The sequence below is a fragment of the Capronia coronata genome (assembly GCF_000585585.1).
Source record: "Capronia coronata CBS 617.96 chromosome Unknown acBCG-supercont1.1, whole genome shotgun sequence".
In the NCBI taxonomy this organism is placed as follows: domain Eukaryota; kingdom Fungi; phylum Ascomycota; class Eurotiomycetes; order Chaetothyriales; family Herpotrichiellaceae; genus Capronia; species Capronia coronata.
In genome coordinates, this window is record NW_006912893.1 from 1,621,045 (window position 1) to 1,636,414 (window position 15,370).

Sequence of the window (15,370 nt, forward strand, 5' to 3'; positions counted from 1 at the left end):
CAAGCTATGAGCTTCGTTAAGCAGGGCCGGCGACAACCATAGCCGACTGGTTTTTCTCTGTGCTCGCAAGCGTAAGCTGTATTAGGTAACCAAGGGTTTCGGGTTTGAGTAGCAGACGGGTGCTAGAGCTCTGGGAAGCAAGTCCTGAGGTACTAGTATATGTACAGCGTGCCATGGAGGCTGTCTGCAACCTGGAAAAGCCTTGTGGTGCCAGTGTGAAGCTCTGAATGCCCAACAGTGCTTCTTGTGAAAGATTAGTTAGTCGCGAAGCCTGTGAAGGGCGTCTGTCCGAAAATCATCCAAGTTGTCCGTAACACAGCGCAGCCATCCAAGGTTCTAACTGCTTCTCTAACGGAAATGCCGAGTCATTGGAGGTCTAACTCTGGACCACGGCCCGCTCCAGCGGTGGAATGCGTGTGAGTAGCATAGATCTCTTCCAGGAAGGCCCTTTCGTCGAACGAGCCGATGAGGAAGATGCATTTGCCATGTGATGGACGAAGCTGATGTCCAGTGCCCAGGGGGCCTTCAACAAATCCAGGAATAAGGACAGATCTTCCACACCAGTATGGGCTCAGTGGCCTCAAGTCGTGGGTCTTTTGAAGGGATGTGCCTCGGTATTGAGAACCCACTCGTCCAGATTGACGAGGGATGGATCACTGAAGATGAGGTAGAAGTACTTCAGAGTCTCGGCGAGCCAGAAGCTCTCCATGCGATCGCTCTTTTCCGGGACGGGATATCGAACATCGTCGACGGCGGCGTGGGCGATCGGCGTCCTGGTGGCCGTGTCGATGGACTGGAACATGTTCCACGCCATATCCTGGTACTTGGGGTCCCCTGTGATGCGGTACATGATGAAGACCGACTCGATGGCTTCGGGCCGCAGGATGTAGCGATTATCACGGTGGTCGGTGAAGCCCGGGAAGATCATGCGCTTCTTAGCGGTGTACTGTCCCCGCTCGACGACGCTCATCTGCTTTGTCTCCTCCGTGGGGGAGTGTCTTTTGGATATGGCTTCGTACCACTTATCGTCACTCCATTCGCATTCTCTCGGTGGAGGATCGCCCACTCCTACATGGCACGGTGCCACGTGGAACGTTTCAGGCATCAAGCCAGAGGGCATTGCGTTGTAGGCCCAGACGCATCCGTCTATCAGCCGACGAGCGATACCGAGCTCCTCTGGCCGGTTGAAGATCTTTGCGCCCATGCCCACCATTCCGCCGACGAAGCAGGCCAAATGTTGGCCTTGCGGTTCCAGGGTCGGTACGGGCACCGTGTTCGTCGAGGTCAACGCGGCGTTGCCGCTGAAGAGGATATCCTCGCCGGACGGCACCATGGGCCTGTAGAATAGATGTTGTTTGGCGGCTTCGATTGCTGCTTCGTACATACGCCGATACTTCTGGTCTCGACCTCCGAGCATCATGTACTGTTTGGGAAGGTATTCGTAGGTGGAGTCGGCCATGCCTCCGAAAGTGAAGTGGTTATATTCGAATTTCAGTTCTTTGGCGTCGACAATCGTGGGCCAAAGACCTGGAATAGTGGTCGCGTTCTGAACATGGTCCATCTCCTCCGCAATTCTCTGGACAGCGTCAAAGTACTTCAGATCCCCCGTCACCTGGCTTAGCCTTGTAAACTCGACGGTCAGACTTCCCAGCTCGGCCAGCAGCGTGTTTGTACTTGGCTCGATCTGCCCGCCCACGGCACTCTTTCTCCACGTCCAGCGTGCCATGGGCATATGGTTGGGCGTGTCGAAGGCCGAATACAGGATTTCGCCTAATTCTCTCGCCTTTTCCAGAAGAACGCTGTGCTGTCCATTCGAGAGGTCGTAAGCGGCCAGCAGCCCGCCGAGGTATCGGATGGTCGTCTCGAACACGTTCAAGGTTTCCTCCTCATTGGTGGTGAAATCAATGTCTCGGACGGCCTCGAGACACTGTTCAAAATCGGTCTTCAGGTCCATGATCCATAGCGTGTCCATTGTATCGACCAGGGTAGCCCCCCATCCTCCAAAACTCGACCGATAGAGCCCGCTGAGTGGCGCCACTTCATCCCGTCCCCAGGCATATTTCTTGTATCCATTCCACGCATGGACGAACGCTTCCTTGACGGCTTCCTGCCTCGAAACGCGCGTCTTATTCGCCTCGTCTGACTCGCCGCGCGACACAAAGTCAAACTGAATCTGGGGGATCCGCTCGAGTGGGCCGGTAGGGAATTCGCGGAATCTGGCGACGGGATACCGTTCGGGCCGCTTCGTCCAGTGTAGATTGCTATACGGACGCTTTGCAGAAGGGTATGGGCCGGTGTCGCTAGAATTCACAACCAGATAGTAGAAGATACAGGCCAGCAAGAGAGCCGGTACCAGCCATAGTCTTCGGATCAGTCGCATGGTGGCTGCACGACTGCTGGGCCGCGGTCAAGGCCGATTGCCAACTACTAGTAGAAGGGCTGGGCTTGAACAGCGATCAGATGCAGCAGGTCAAATGCAGTGATGGCCTGCATCTGCATGTGGAGGCTGTGCTATACAAGAGATGTAGCGGGCATTGTTGGAGGTCCCCGAGAAAACAATTCCAAGAACTGCTTGAGGTCTCAGGGGTCGGCCGGGATGCCAGTGTGATACTGATACTCTCTTCCTTGTCGTTGCCACTGGATGGGTGGATGTCACTGATTAGGGCTGCAGTTCAAGTTGCAAGACGTTTTCTCCGCATTCTCGCTCTAATAGACATGCGCCATCAAATGTCTACAACAATCATAGACTCAACAACCTGACCAGATCTCTGGGAGAGCAGACAGAGACTTCTTCAGGACGATGTCTCCAAGATGCCATCGACAGGACTCTTCTTTCTGCCTATTGCGCCCAACCAGCCCTCGCCGTCAGCACTTCTCGTATCGCACATCTCGCGATCGTTCCCCGCCGAAACGCTCCCGACCTTCCACCTCGACCACCGTCTATTCGTCGATACCTCCTCCCTGCTGCCCAACTCGGACACATCTCTACGCAGATACACGAGCATCCTGACCCTCTGCCACAGCCCCGGGACGACATATGTCGGGACGACGCCGCCGAAAGAGAAACCCCCAGCAGCAGCATCCGACCCGCCTGCTACTTCTCCGACATCGACACTCATCACCATTCCATCTGCCCATGCAGACCCATTTACGCAACTGATCGGGACCAAGCTACAGTCTCACTGGGCCCATCGGCAGTCTCTGGTCGTGGACAATGGCACCGCACTGGCCCTGCAACATGAAGAATGGATCGTTCGCATCGGAGACGTCAGAACACCTACAGGCCGTTCGGGCCAGCAGACCGCATCGAATCTGCGCGGGATGATAGTCGAGGTCTCCTTCAACGACACTACATCTGTCAGACCTGGACGCAAGGATTCTGCGGACCAGCAAGACACTCAGCACAGCGGGGTCGGCAAGGACGACGAGACTCTGATCCGAGGATTCCTCGACTCGTTGTTCGACGGCACGGGTGTGCAGATGGCGAGTAGTCGCGCCCTGTTCCGCAACACCAGGTCTACCAATCCAGAGGACAAAGACAGGAGTGGTGTTGCGGACTGGGATCTCGCGAGTCTCTACATGGACATGCTCCGAACGCCACGATGAGGCAGTCTCCCACGATACCACGCGACACGTGCGCTGTATGGAAACATCATGTAATATGCAAAGTCCCAGCCCTCTCCCGTCGACATGGATGGGGTCGATTGTCCTAAAGAAATATCAAGGTCGCTTGTCCTATCTTGGAGGACTCATCTAGTGCTTCGACCTGGAAGCTTGAGCTGCATGAAATGAAGATGACTGCGGACAGCCAGCACCGGATTCGGACGCGGTCAGATGCCGTGAAGCAACAACACACGCCATGGCCATGTCCTCACTCACCTTGGCCTACCCTAAGCGTCGCTTTGCCCTCGCATAAGACAATCAGGATTACTGTCACATTCTCCACCCATTAGATCTTCCACCCGGCAACCTGAAGCGCAAGAACTTAATGATTCCATGCCAGCGCATCCCCTCACCTTCCAAAATGGTCACTTGTCACATCAATCGAACAGACAAATGATAGACTGTGTCGATAGAATCGTGGTCTGATGGTTGTATGTCTTCCCATACGGAAACAGAGGTGTCGGGCGAAGAGAGAGAGAGAGCGACAATGCCCCTGGGTAGATAGGGGGTGTGTGGGACCCAGCAGACCAACCATCTCAGAAGTTCACGATCTGGGAACTCCTTGCGAGCAACTCTGGTCTGCAATTGAGGAGATCCAACAATCATCAACCCGGTCTGAGTATGTCTGTCTGTTCAGATAACATGCGAGATGTTTGATTGGCCGTTCACTTTGATCGACTACAACAGAAGAGACCAGGGGACCACGACATTGACATATTACATGAATATTTCCAATTCTTGATCTCATATATACATCGAGTTTGAGACGCCATCCGATCTCTTCACCAAACCAGTGAGGCCGCTCTGATGCTGGTCTGTTGCCTAGTATCACACCCAAAGAGTGCTTGATACTTCCATACCATGTACGTGGTAGTCACTGGACAAGTAGTGTTGTTCAGTGTCCACGAGTATTGGTGAACGCCTCCCATATGCCGCTGGTTTTCGCCCATTATTCTCCCAATCCCATCCTAGACGCCAAATGACAGCCTGATACGCCACCGTCCCAATGCCCCAACCTGGTAGAACACAAATCAAAATATATCACACACTCCACCCTTCTGGTAATCCCTTGACGGGAGGACATCGCCCGTTGTCACATGCATTGAGCCACCTTTTCAAAATGAGACTCGGCAAATATGCCATGCTTTTTTTCGTTGCTGCTTGAATCGTTGAGCGGGCCAAGCAGGCCCCAAGGACTGTCGGATTCGCGCCCACAAAGTACCTCCCGGATGCTTTTGTGCTTTTGGTTCTTTCCTGGTGACAATAACAGCGCTGGACTGGAGTCCACCACATGCGTGGAATGCAAATGAAAGCAAAGTGCTGCTCACTATAGCCTCCCAAATACTTCGAGGCCTATCATTTCGGCTCTATATTTTCGGTTCGTCGGTCCTGGTTCCCAGTTTACCAGGTCTCGGCAATGTACTGGCCAGATTTCTTCTTCTCGTCCCAGAAGCTCTGTGCTTCATCGGGGTTTAACTTTCCCTTCGCCATGGCGACATCGACGAGTGCGGCCTCCACACCTTCGCCCATTCCTTTTGAGCTACCACAAACAAAAATCCTCCCATCGACGGCGTTAATAATGAACCAGACGAGATCGGCCTGAGCGCGCACTTCTTCCTGCACGTATCGTCCCTCTCCTCGTCGAGACTGGACCACCTTTTTGACTTTGTCTTCGTGCACGCCCCAATCTCCAGAGTAGAGTTCGTCGAGCAGACTATCGCGTACACCTTGAAGAACCCAGACTTTGTTCGCACAGTTGGCAGACTTGAGCCTCCGGTGCACAAAGCCTCGGAAGGGCGCGACGCCGACGCCTGCACCGATCAGAAGCATGGGGCCATCGCTGACAAACTCTCGCGCAAGCGGGTTGGCCATCAAACCTCGGAACATGGGGATTCGAAGATCGAGGTCACGGGGATTCTTCCCCTGCTTCTCTGCGTCAATGAATTGTCTGGCTATCCTCTCCAGGAAGCCGGAGCTGACTCCCGTGCGACGCCCGCCACGGTAATCTTCGACTTCATGAACCGTCACCGCGATTTCGATCAAGCGGCGCGACCCATCGCCGTTTCTTTCCGACGAGATCACAGGATCTTGCGAGAGGGAGTAAAAGCGTGGCATAAGTTGGTTGAGGGCGGAACATAGGTAGTCCAAAGGTGGGTTTGCGGACGGGAAAGCTTCGAGAAGCTGTGGAACGGTGACATAGGGACCGGTCCGTAGATCGCAGAACGCGCCTTGACCCTGCGCCGAACACAGGAACATCAAAATCTTCTTTTCGTGTTCGTCCTCGGCATATTCGGCCATGATTCGCAACAAGTGCTTGGTGGGCGGGTAGCTTTGAAGGTCCGAGCACCACGTCAAGAGCTCTCTCCTGGTGGTCACAAGCTCTCGGGCTTGCTCCTCGCCCCAGATCGTGGGCCACCTTCCAGTGGTTGTCTTCAACAAAACCGGCTTGTCACGGACGAACTTGGGGATTCCGAGTAAATGAAAGACCTGGTCCACCACCTCGGGTGAGTTGGGAACGCAGACTCCAATGGCTCCTCCGACCACAAAATCCACATCTCCGCCTTCTTTGGGGTAGTCTGTGACATCAATGTCGAAGTGATATGTCCTCTTCTCGGCGCCCTCTTTCGTCAACTCGCGGGCGTGATAGAGCGGGGCGGAGAAGACCTGGTATGGGGGATGAGGTGTGACAAAGTTTGGGGGATGTTTGAAAACTTCCGCGGTATTTTTGGTTGGCGGTTCGGCGTAACTGGTTGGCTGTGATGAGGATAACGACTCGAGTGAGACGGTCTTTGGGGGCAAGTCGATAACTGCGGTCAGTTCACTATCCAGATCCAAACCAACCAACTTGAGGTTCAAACTTCGGTACGCGGGATTGTCCGGGGGTCTGATGGGATTTGTTCCGGGCGACGCGCTCGTCATCTTCAATTCTTGTAGCATACAACAGCCACCACCACAGCACGCCTTCTGTATCATTTGGGTGGCTGTACCCTTCTCGCCCAGAAACCGTCTCGCATCCTCCGAATCCTCCGATACCAGAACGGTCGAAGCGCGTCTCTTCCTGGTGGCCGGGTCGGACTTGTTTTGCATTTCGTCTAAGGAATCGTCGGAGAGACCTTCAGTGATTGGCGTAGTCGGTGCCGTGTCGACGCTGGAGGCATCGTCGGAGTAGGCGCCGCTGGTCATGGTGGATGCGGATGACCGGCTCAGCTGTGAGGCAGTCACGGACAATGTTCTCGAATGTGTAGGATCTTCAGGGATAGGATTGTTGGGATGCGAGTGCGCGGTTAAAGGCACCGGATGGCCTGGGGTGACTGTTCGTAAGGATTGCATTTTCGATCTTGCGTGGATAAAGGAACGGCGAACTGCGTGGAGAAGCGTGTCAGTATAACCCAGTCAATGCAAGTTCAGACAAGCCACCGAGCGCACGAGGGCATCGAGAGATTTGGCAGCATGATCAAATCGCTTAGAAAAGAGGCCGGAACTGCATGGATGGTTGTGTGATGAATTGGGCGAAACTTACGAGCAGGGTGGATGATGTAAGGTGCGGAAAGCGAAGCCGCACAGGCCAAACCAAGCCCTGTACCTGCGCGTCGACACACTTTGGAGAGCAGACTGTGTGACTGGGGAAGGGTGTCAGTTCGAAGATTGCAGGCTGTGCATGGAGAGTGTTGAGACTCGAAGTGCTAGGGAGCGTGGATAAGGAGGAGGAGGTGGTGGTGGTGGTGGTGGTGGTGGTGGTGGTGGAGGTTGCAAGAAATGGCGTTGTGGCGTGATGGAAATGTGGATGAGAGCGCAAGTCTGGAAGATGGGGAATGTTGGATCGTACAAGCAAAGTCGACTTCAAGTTCTCGAGTCTGGACTGTCGGCTGATAAGAGGCAGAGTTGAAAGCACCCAGGACAGCGAAGAGAAGAGAGAAGAGAGAGTTATGAGAGAAAGAGTTGGAAGCACGTACTATGAGGTACCCTGTAGTTAATGTAAGATACCTAGTAGGTACGAATAGTAGTAGGAGTACTATGTCAGGTACCTAGGGCAAAGGGCGCATAGGCTTGATTGATGGGCTGATGGACAGACCACCGGCACCCGGCACTGGCTGGCAATGGCGCTGCTGTACAGAGTGTACTTGTACTTTCTTCCCCGTACTTCGGACGCCTGTCTTTTCCAGTGCCCCCAACACAACAGATAAGTACTAATATTCTGGAAGTTGAAGTTTCTGAGCTCTATCCCCCCAACTTGATCGGCTGATTGATTGTCTTTGCCAACTTTGTCTTTTCGCTGGAATCATCCTTCTGCAGGGGCTATTCAAAGGATCCAGATCTTTTTGGGCTACTAGTACAGTATCTCCCCCACCATCCACTCGTACAACCCCGACCAGGATTGGATCAACGCTCACGGCATCTCGATCGATAGGATAAGATGGATCTGATATGATACACACGGTCCCACTGTTCCGGGTCCGCGTTGCAGCCCTAAAAACTGGCCGAATTGCCGCGGGAGGACTGCCGGCGAGTCTTGTCCTGCAGTGTGTAACAATACATGTACTACTTTCAGCCGCATCGTGGCCTTGTTCGATCTTTCATTCCCAATCGCCAGCCACATAAGGTAGGTACTGTATACTCACATAGCATGGCGCAGAGGATAGAGAAAACGCCAGCAGTTCCTATTGTGACCAGAGATAGAGTGACTCACAGCACAGTGACGGCATGGCCCCGCGTGTTGATGCGATCGCAGTCAAGATCGCCAACTCGTTGTTTCTGTTGGGACTCGATCGACCTCTACAAAAGTCTCCAGGTACAAGCTATTACTTGGGCGGTTGTACGAAGATGATCATGGGCAAGCTCCAAATGATACATTTCCGATACCGGCCATCGGCCATCGGCAGAGCTGAGTGGCAACACTGAGATAAGGTCTTTGGATTGGAGCTATACTGCCGTGTCTACTAGTACTGTGGAGGGCGTGGTTGTCTTGGAAAATTCCATCTTGTCTTATCCAATCAATCTCATCTGGGGCAGATAATCATTACGAGTCCTTGTAATCTGATCAAAATTGTCTCGCTGCAATCTCCGCCCGTGGCCGCGGTCTCCGCCGAAGCCCCCTGCAGTGTTGGCCATTCTTCTTCAGTAGTAGTACGACAGTGTACTGTAATACCCTATACGTACGTATCTACGTACGTGGGCCATAAACCCCGTCCCTTTCTTCCAACCTTCCCCTCGGCCTCCTGCAGTTACTTCAAAAGTACTGCAGTAGTACGTACTAGTAGTAGTCAAACACTATACTGGATCTCGGAAGCCCCCGCTCCATCGCAGTCAGTATAGTGATGGTTCAACCTGATACGTAGTACCACCGCCTCGCTCGGTCGGTCCTCTGTCAAAGCAATCTGCAACTCCCCCAATCCGTTCAGCATCATCATTACCAGTGCAGTGGTAATATGTCCTGGCCCTTCGATCACCTACTGCAGAGTCCCAGATCTGTGGCCATTACAAGTCCTTCCACTGTAGATACCTATGGAGGCGGTCTTCCCCGAATCTCTGAAACCATAGTCTTTGTATTAGTACATTTTTGTGCCCGCCGTATCACCGTCTGTCCAACGTTTGCCCCGATGGTCAGAAAGTCGGAACAAGGACCCAGGAGTTGATTCGTCAGTTTCGCCCTGTCGGGACCAATTGCTTTCATGTAACGGCGCGTCCCTGGTCGGATTTGAAGGTGTTGCTCGCTTAGACCAGTGGCCTGTCATATGTGGAGAACCGGGCTCGCCCCTGAACGGCCGCAGCCTTGTCAGCAATCACACTTCTGTCGATGCGTGCGTGGTAGCTTGGTGAGTCCGGGAAAGACGTGCTTGATGTCTCGCCCGTCGCTACCTACTGGGTTGTTCCTACAGTCCAAAGATCTTGAGCATTCGTCGAATTTCTGAGTTGCTAGAGTCTGCCCTGATCCAAGCCTTCGAGAAGTCTACTGCCGTCCCATCGAGGTCGACGTGGGATTCAACAGCGCAACCATCTTGGGTGCCCTCATCTGGCCCGCCTCATGCTGCGCAAAACACCATTGCCCAGATTTCCCGTCTTGCTCACGACCATTGAAAAAACATTTCGAGAAATACACGAAGGGGAGCGGCCGTTGGATTGAATGCGAGCAAAACACAGGTTCGTCATGGAATCGTAGACGTTCTTTGCGCACATTCACATCGATTAGATCATTGACCCAAACCCCTGCCATCCCCTGTGTCCGCAAACAGACATACCTGTTACAGATTCCGACTTTTCTGTTGGAATGCCGCGAAACGTCACAAACACATACAAAGACGGAAAACTTGCGCGAGTATCCCATGCCATGCACAAGGATGTTGCTGCCCAGCCTGAGTGCATTCACGCCCTGTCCCAAAAGCTGTGCTGGGTAGTGACTATCAACCAGTTCAACCTGGCGTGCGGTGAGACCTACCTTCTTCTTAAGGAGGGCAATGCAAGGACGCGCCATCTCGCGGTCTGGGTCACAGCCAATCTTTGATTTGCCGTTGAGACAATGAGATGCTTGCCTCCCTGAAACACCCTTGATAGAGGTGATATTCACTGGTGGCAACCCCACGTAATTCTTCGGTCGTGTCAAACAAAGCTCGTCCTCTATCATCCACGTCAAAACCTCCGCGGCCGTCTCTTGACTCGCTTCCTAGTGTCTGACTCACTGGGAAGAAGAGACAGGGATATAGATGTAAAGCCACCTTGGATTGTCTGACTTGCGGCAAATTTCAGGGTAGTCTCCCACAACACAACAGTCACACAGTTGCCCAGATGCCAGAAAGTGTAGTTGAAGCCGGGGCTGAAATCATCTCTTCCATAGACAGATGGAACACCCGCTTCCTCGCAATCCCCAATGCTAGCGTTCTTGGTACTGGCCCTCCTCTTTTTCGGCGCTCAAGTCAATTGTAGGGAATGCGATCGTGTTCAAGGTCGTCGAGGGCGCTCAATCATCAGCCGGGGCCGAGGTCGGGCTGTATTGCTCACAGCCATCGGGACTACTATCCTGTATTTCTGTAATTCAAATGGAGTAGAGCGCCTTCGCCAGGCTCTGTTCCTATATATGCATCAGAATAGTTGAGGACGCCCTGGAACCAACCACCTCTTCCACTGTGGACGGCGACCATGTGGAAATTATAGAGAGTTGGAATGAGCATGTCACCTCGAGCTATTGCTCTATCGCATTGCTTAAACATTCCCGTAGACTTCCTGTCAACGGCAAAAGGTTGTTCTGTCAAAAGTCCCAGGATTGAGCGCCGCAGGAACCGATGTCTCTATCGTGGACCTATCAGTCAGGAGGAAGAGGGGAGAGAAACCTGCACCATCTATGGGAACTCCAATTCGGTATCGATGTCACACGCAAACTCTGGAACGACCAGTGATATAGTACAAAAATGGATGATCTGGGCGTCTGCGCCGTGGAAGGATAGCAGTGATCCGGCACCCTCTGTAGAGCTGTCGGCTTCGGGGGCAGAAGGCGCGAGAAAACTAGTGAATGTGGCTCCCTCTTCTGACCCTTGTGTGGACTTGAGCCTTGAGAACAACCGCAGAGTGTGTTGCTGCCTTGAACAGGCGGAAATGTATATTTTGCTCTTTCTTCTTGGCTCCTTCCGCGATCATACCAAACTGTCAACCTGCCGCGATAGTAGTTCCCTGCTCGTGTGCGGGCTTGACTTTCGTTGTGGAAAGAAGTAGTGGCATGGCCAAAGGTTCACAGATGGTTGCGATGAAGCAGTCTTCGTATCATCTATTGCGATCGATGACTCTAGAGAGTTACTTCAAGTCTGCGCGGTGCTCTTGCAGGAAGAATCGACGGTTAGAACGCATCGAAGCTGGGGTCCGGGGTAATAAGAGCAAGAGTATTTCACGGGGACACTGTCAACACCTTCCCTTTTATCGCCCCTTCCAGGGGAATCTCCAAAATAAGGGGATGAAAGATGTCAGGTGTCCCAGAAAGTCAATCCAGGGGTGGCAGTTGGCTGAGAGTCGCATCCCTGTGGAAGCTTTCTCAGGCCGAAGTATATATCCTACTGCCCTTCAACAGAGAAGCAAAACCATGGAAAGCAAGGATGGCACTGAATTCACCCCCTCAAGATGCCGACGTGGTGTTGATCCAGCCCGTGCCGTAACTTGCCGCTGGTCGAGAGTGAACTTACACTGTCCGCACAACAGAATTTACCGTTGGCTTTTGTGAAAATCGTGGCTGTAGTCGAACCCTGGCCTAGCGTCTCGTGTTCGGGATTATCGCAAACTGACCAGGTGGGCCCTCGATGAAATGAGCAGAGTAAACACTGTGTCTCGCCAGAGTCTGAAGAGTAGTCCTCGGTCAAGAGATGGATTGCAGAGAGAAGGGCTTTGTAGGGTCTGGCATGGCAGCCATGTCTAAGCAAATAGATCCCTGGTCAGGACTGATGTGGGAGGCGCTTTACTTTGAGCCTTACCAGCTTGTCTATGCTTCTCGGCGATGTCCCAGTTGTATGAGGCCGTCAAACGGTTCCTTACCTAAAAGTGAATGGCAGAACTATACCTTTTTTTGCAATGCCATAACGGTACGACACCTAATCCCGGCCGTGTGACTTAAGCCGGACGCCACACCAATCTTTCAGTGACTCGTGGGCATGGCCTGACATTAGGAATCCAAATATCGCAGCATATAGCTCGTCCGCCATTGATTCTTAGTCCAGGCACCCGAAGCTTGCGACTGGGACAATCGCCGGGCATTGAAATCCCGACAGGATGTGCCAGCATCAAGAGACAGCAGAACAGGAGTTTTTCTCAGCACTGCAGACGCATCGCTGTTTACTGTTCTCTTGTGGAACGTGCGGCAGCCTCAACTACGCTCTCACACAAGTCCTGCTTGTTATCCTGCTTGCTTGTTAATCTTGCCGTTCGTGATGACTGCCGCAGTCGCAGTAGTAATGGGATGTTATTCGGTCAGGGCGATGCTTTGTCCCATGACATCGTAAGGAAGGACCACAACATTTTGAATGCTGCTCTTGCTGATGATGATGCTTATGGACTGCCTTCATCATGATCAACAGCATTGCCCTAGGTGTCACACGATCTATAATGTCCATCCAAACTGAAAGCTGCTCCTAGTCCTCGACACGAGAGCCGGTGGAGTGGGGACAGACGCTGCCGGACGAAACTCACTTCTGTGGTTCCTGTGGTTCCCATCATCCTAAATGAAAAACTTGCTCTGAAGCGAGTCTGCCCGCGTAACGAAAAAAGAACACCAGACTCCGCTGGAGCCTAGAGCACAACCCATGGACCATTTCCCACCTTGTCTGCGCCCAAAAGACCCTCCTAGGGCTGCCCCTGGAACAGAACGTTTCTCTCGAGCGCGTTTTCGAAAGTTCGACCGATCATTCCGGACTCCAAATAGTTGGTTCGAGGAAGCCGAAGTAACCGGCATGGATAGCCTGGTGCAATTTTTCTGCTTTCAAGCAACTTCGAAATGGGTTGTAGCTGTGGAGTGCAAGATAGACCGAGAAGCGGTCAAGGGCAGGTAAGCGGGTGCACAACCCGTTCCCATCTCTCTCAAGTGCAAATAGTTGCCTCGTGTCAGGTATCTCTCTTCCACTAACACGCAATGGAAGCCAGCGTTACGCTTGGACGACGACGGACTGCGAGAAAAGGTAGGTCTTACTGCCTTCGCATTAGCTAGCATCAACAGACCTTTGAGAGCTTTGATATACGAGGGCTCGTTCAAGCACGATACTTATCATGGCGAGAGGCCATGCTCTCAGCTGTGTCAAACCCCTATTTATACTGGTTCGTAACGTTTTCCGATTCCGCGTGACGGTCAACGTTCCCGAAGAGAGACAGTAACGGATAGACGTCGATACTGTCATCTCCTCATCTCCAGGTAAACCTCTTGGTAGTTCTCTACCTTTGGTATGTAACGCACGGCTGGCAGAGTGTCCTCCATGGCATATCACAAGATCGCGTTCTGATATGCGTCTAACAAGCGTGGAGCTTGACCATAAGATTAAGGTTGAATAACAGAAACCGGTGCCACTGAGCCATACGGGGCTATACGGGCTAATGTGTCCGACAGGCGCGAATAGAAACCAATGATGTCTTGTAGAAAGCATCCAGTCAACCGCCCAGTCCCGGCACCCGCGGGCGTCAAGGCCGGGTTGTCCCAAAAGGTTGAAGTCGTCTCATCGTTTCTGCATCTCCTGGACATTGCCAACTGAATTGCGCCCTCTCGCAAAAGAACCCTCAGTTGAGAAAGTAGGCAAGAGGTACAAACAACCGAGGTGTGAAGGAAGGAATCCACGTTGAAGCATGGACTGCTGCTGCTGAGACGAATAGATATCGGGCCCCTTTGTTGATTGGGGTTGAGGACGCTGTAGCGATGGCGCCTTGAGGTCACCTTCGGCTTGCTCCACCTGGTTTGTGCCCTAGCTATGCAGAAGTCTCTCGCTTAGACCGTTTTGGGTCTCTGACGGCAAAGCGAACTGCGGTCAGAAGGAAACGATTGCGTTGACCATTGAGCGGAAGTCCTTTTTCCATTCAAGAAGCGGCAGTAGTGAAGCTAGCTGCTAGGCCATTGTCCAAAGGAAGTTGCTTTGACAGCACCCAGGCAAGCACATGCATGGGTGCAGCACGTCAGGTCTTGGATTTCGGCGCGGCGTGTGCTACAATATACCAGGATACCACTACTCAGTGGCAAGATCCTTCAGTGCTCGGATCTGCAAATTGTCAAAGACAGTAACTGGGCTTCAAAGCCACTTATCCAAGCACTATCAGTCATCCCCTGATAGTTTGGTCGAATCGTTCGACTTGTGCCAGTCTGTGGACGATGATCTGTGGGCCAGTATCTGCCCTGGGACACTCTCTGCCGCGTTGAACAGACAGGTCGAATAGAGATCATGTTCCAACGAGCGTCAAACGGCGCTTCCAGCTTTGGGGGCGCATGAAAGTGATCACCTGGGTCTCCGCTAGAGTACATCGTGAACCGGTAACAAGCAGGCCGGTATGAAGCGAAAGGAAACTTTGCCACGAGTTGAATATCCTCGGTCCGATACTGACAGGCCCCTGACTGAAAATGCTGCTGAAGATTCTGTTCATTATTCAAAAGCAGTGTTGATGGAAAGGCCATCCGAGCCTCGTCGACAGCGAGCATTGCTTCAGAGTCTTTGGTCAACTAGCTCGGACACCTGGCTCCTACCTGCCACTAGGATAGAGGTGTAATCTCGCTTGATGGATACTCTTGATTCTGCAGTGATTGGCCGTTATCACAGGCAGAGCGGTGAGAAACGATTGTTCCCCAGAGAATAGAACCCCATGTAGGCAAGCTACAGCTTCAACACAGAGCCTACTATTACCGTTCTTCTCCATTGGGCGTGGATCGAGGCAATAGACCGCCTGAGTCTGCAACCAGTAAAGAATACGGCGCACAAAGTTGCAAGACAGGGCGTCATCCACACCAGTAGCTTGTTAAGGTTCCTTAGCCAGCGTTCAAGGTAAACTCTGCCCCGTCGATGGTGCCCACGGCCTCGCTCCGAAGCCTGACTTAGCGGGAGGGGATGTATCATTGTTCCAGCACTATTCTGGCAAGGACCATCTGGGGCCGGCAATCATTTTGCTTGCAGATTGCGCTGTTCCAGCCACTGATATCGAGTTGCTCGTCCCTTTCGTACCCATTGATGGTCTGATTGTAGTCCGTGCAAGAGCTGGAGGGTGGAAGAAT

The 15,370-nt window shown here is 52.8% G+C and overlaps 3 protein-coding genes across 3 annotated transcripts; 1 reads left to right on the forward strand and 2 right to left on the reverse strand.

Moving 5' to 3' along the window:
- Positions 1–580: 580 nt before the first annotated feature.
- Positions 581–2,380, reverse strand: A1O1_00578 (mannosyl-oligosaccharide alpha-1,2-mannosidase; the record flags this gene model as incomplete). Its single annotated transcript, XM_007721495.1, has 1 exon — positions 581–2,380. One exon carries the CDS (start codon positions 2,378–2,380, stop codon positions 581–583), a length of 1,800 nt encoding a protein of 599 aa, XP_007719685.1.
- Positions 2,381–2,811: 431 nt separating this feature from the next.
- On the forward strand, positions 2,812–3,606 carry A1O1_00579 (uncharacterized protein; the record flags this gene model as incomplete). Its single annotated transcript, XM_007721496.1, has 1 exon — positions 2,812–3,606. One exon carries the CDS (start codon positions 2,812–2,814, stop codon positions 3,604–3,606), a length of 795 nt encoding a protein of 264 aa, XP_007719686.1.
- Positions 3,607–5,064: 1,458 nt separating this feature from the next.
- A1O1_00580 (uncharacterized protein) lies at positions 5,065–6,993 on the reverse strand (the record flags this gene model as incomplete). Its single annotated transcript, XM_007721497.1, has 1 exon — positions 5,065–6,993. One exon carries the CDS (start codon positions 6,991–6,993, stop codon positions 5,065–5,067), a length of 1,929 nt encoding a protein of 642 aa, XP_007719687.1.
- Positions 6,994–15,370: the final 8,377 nt, after the last annotated feature.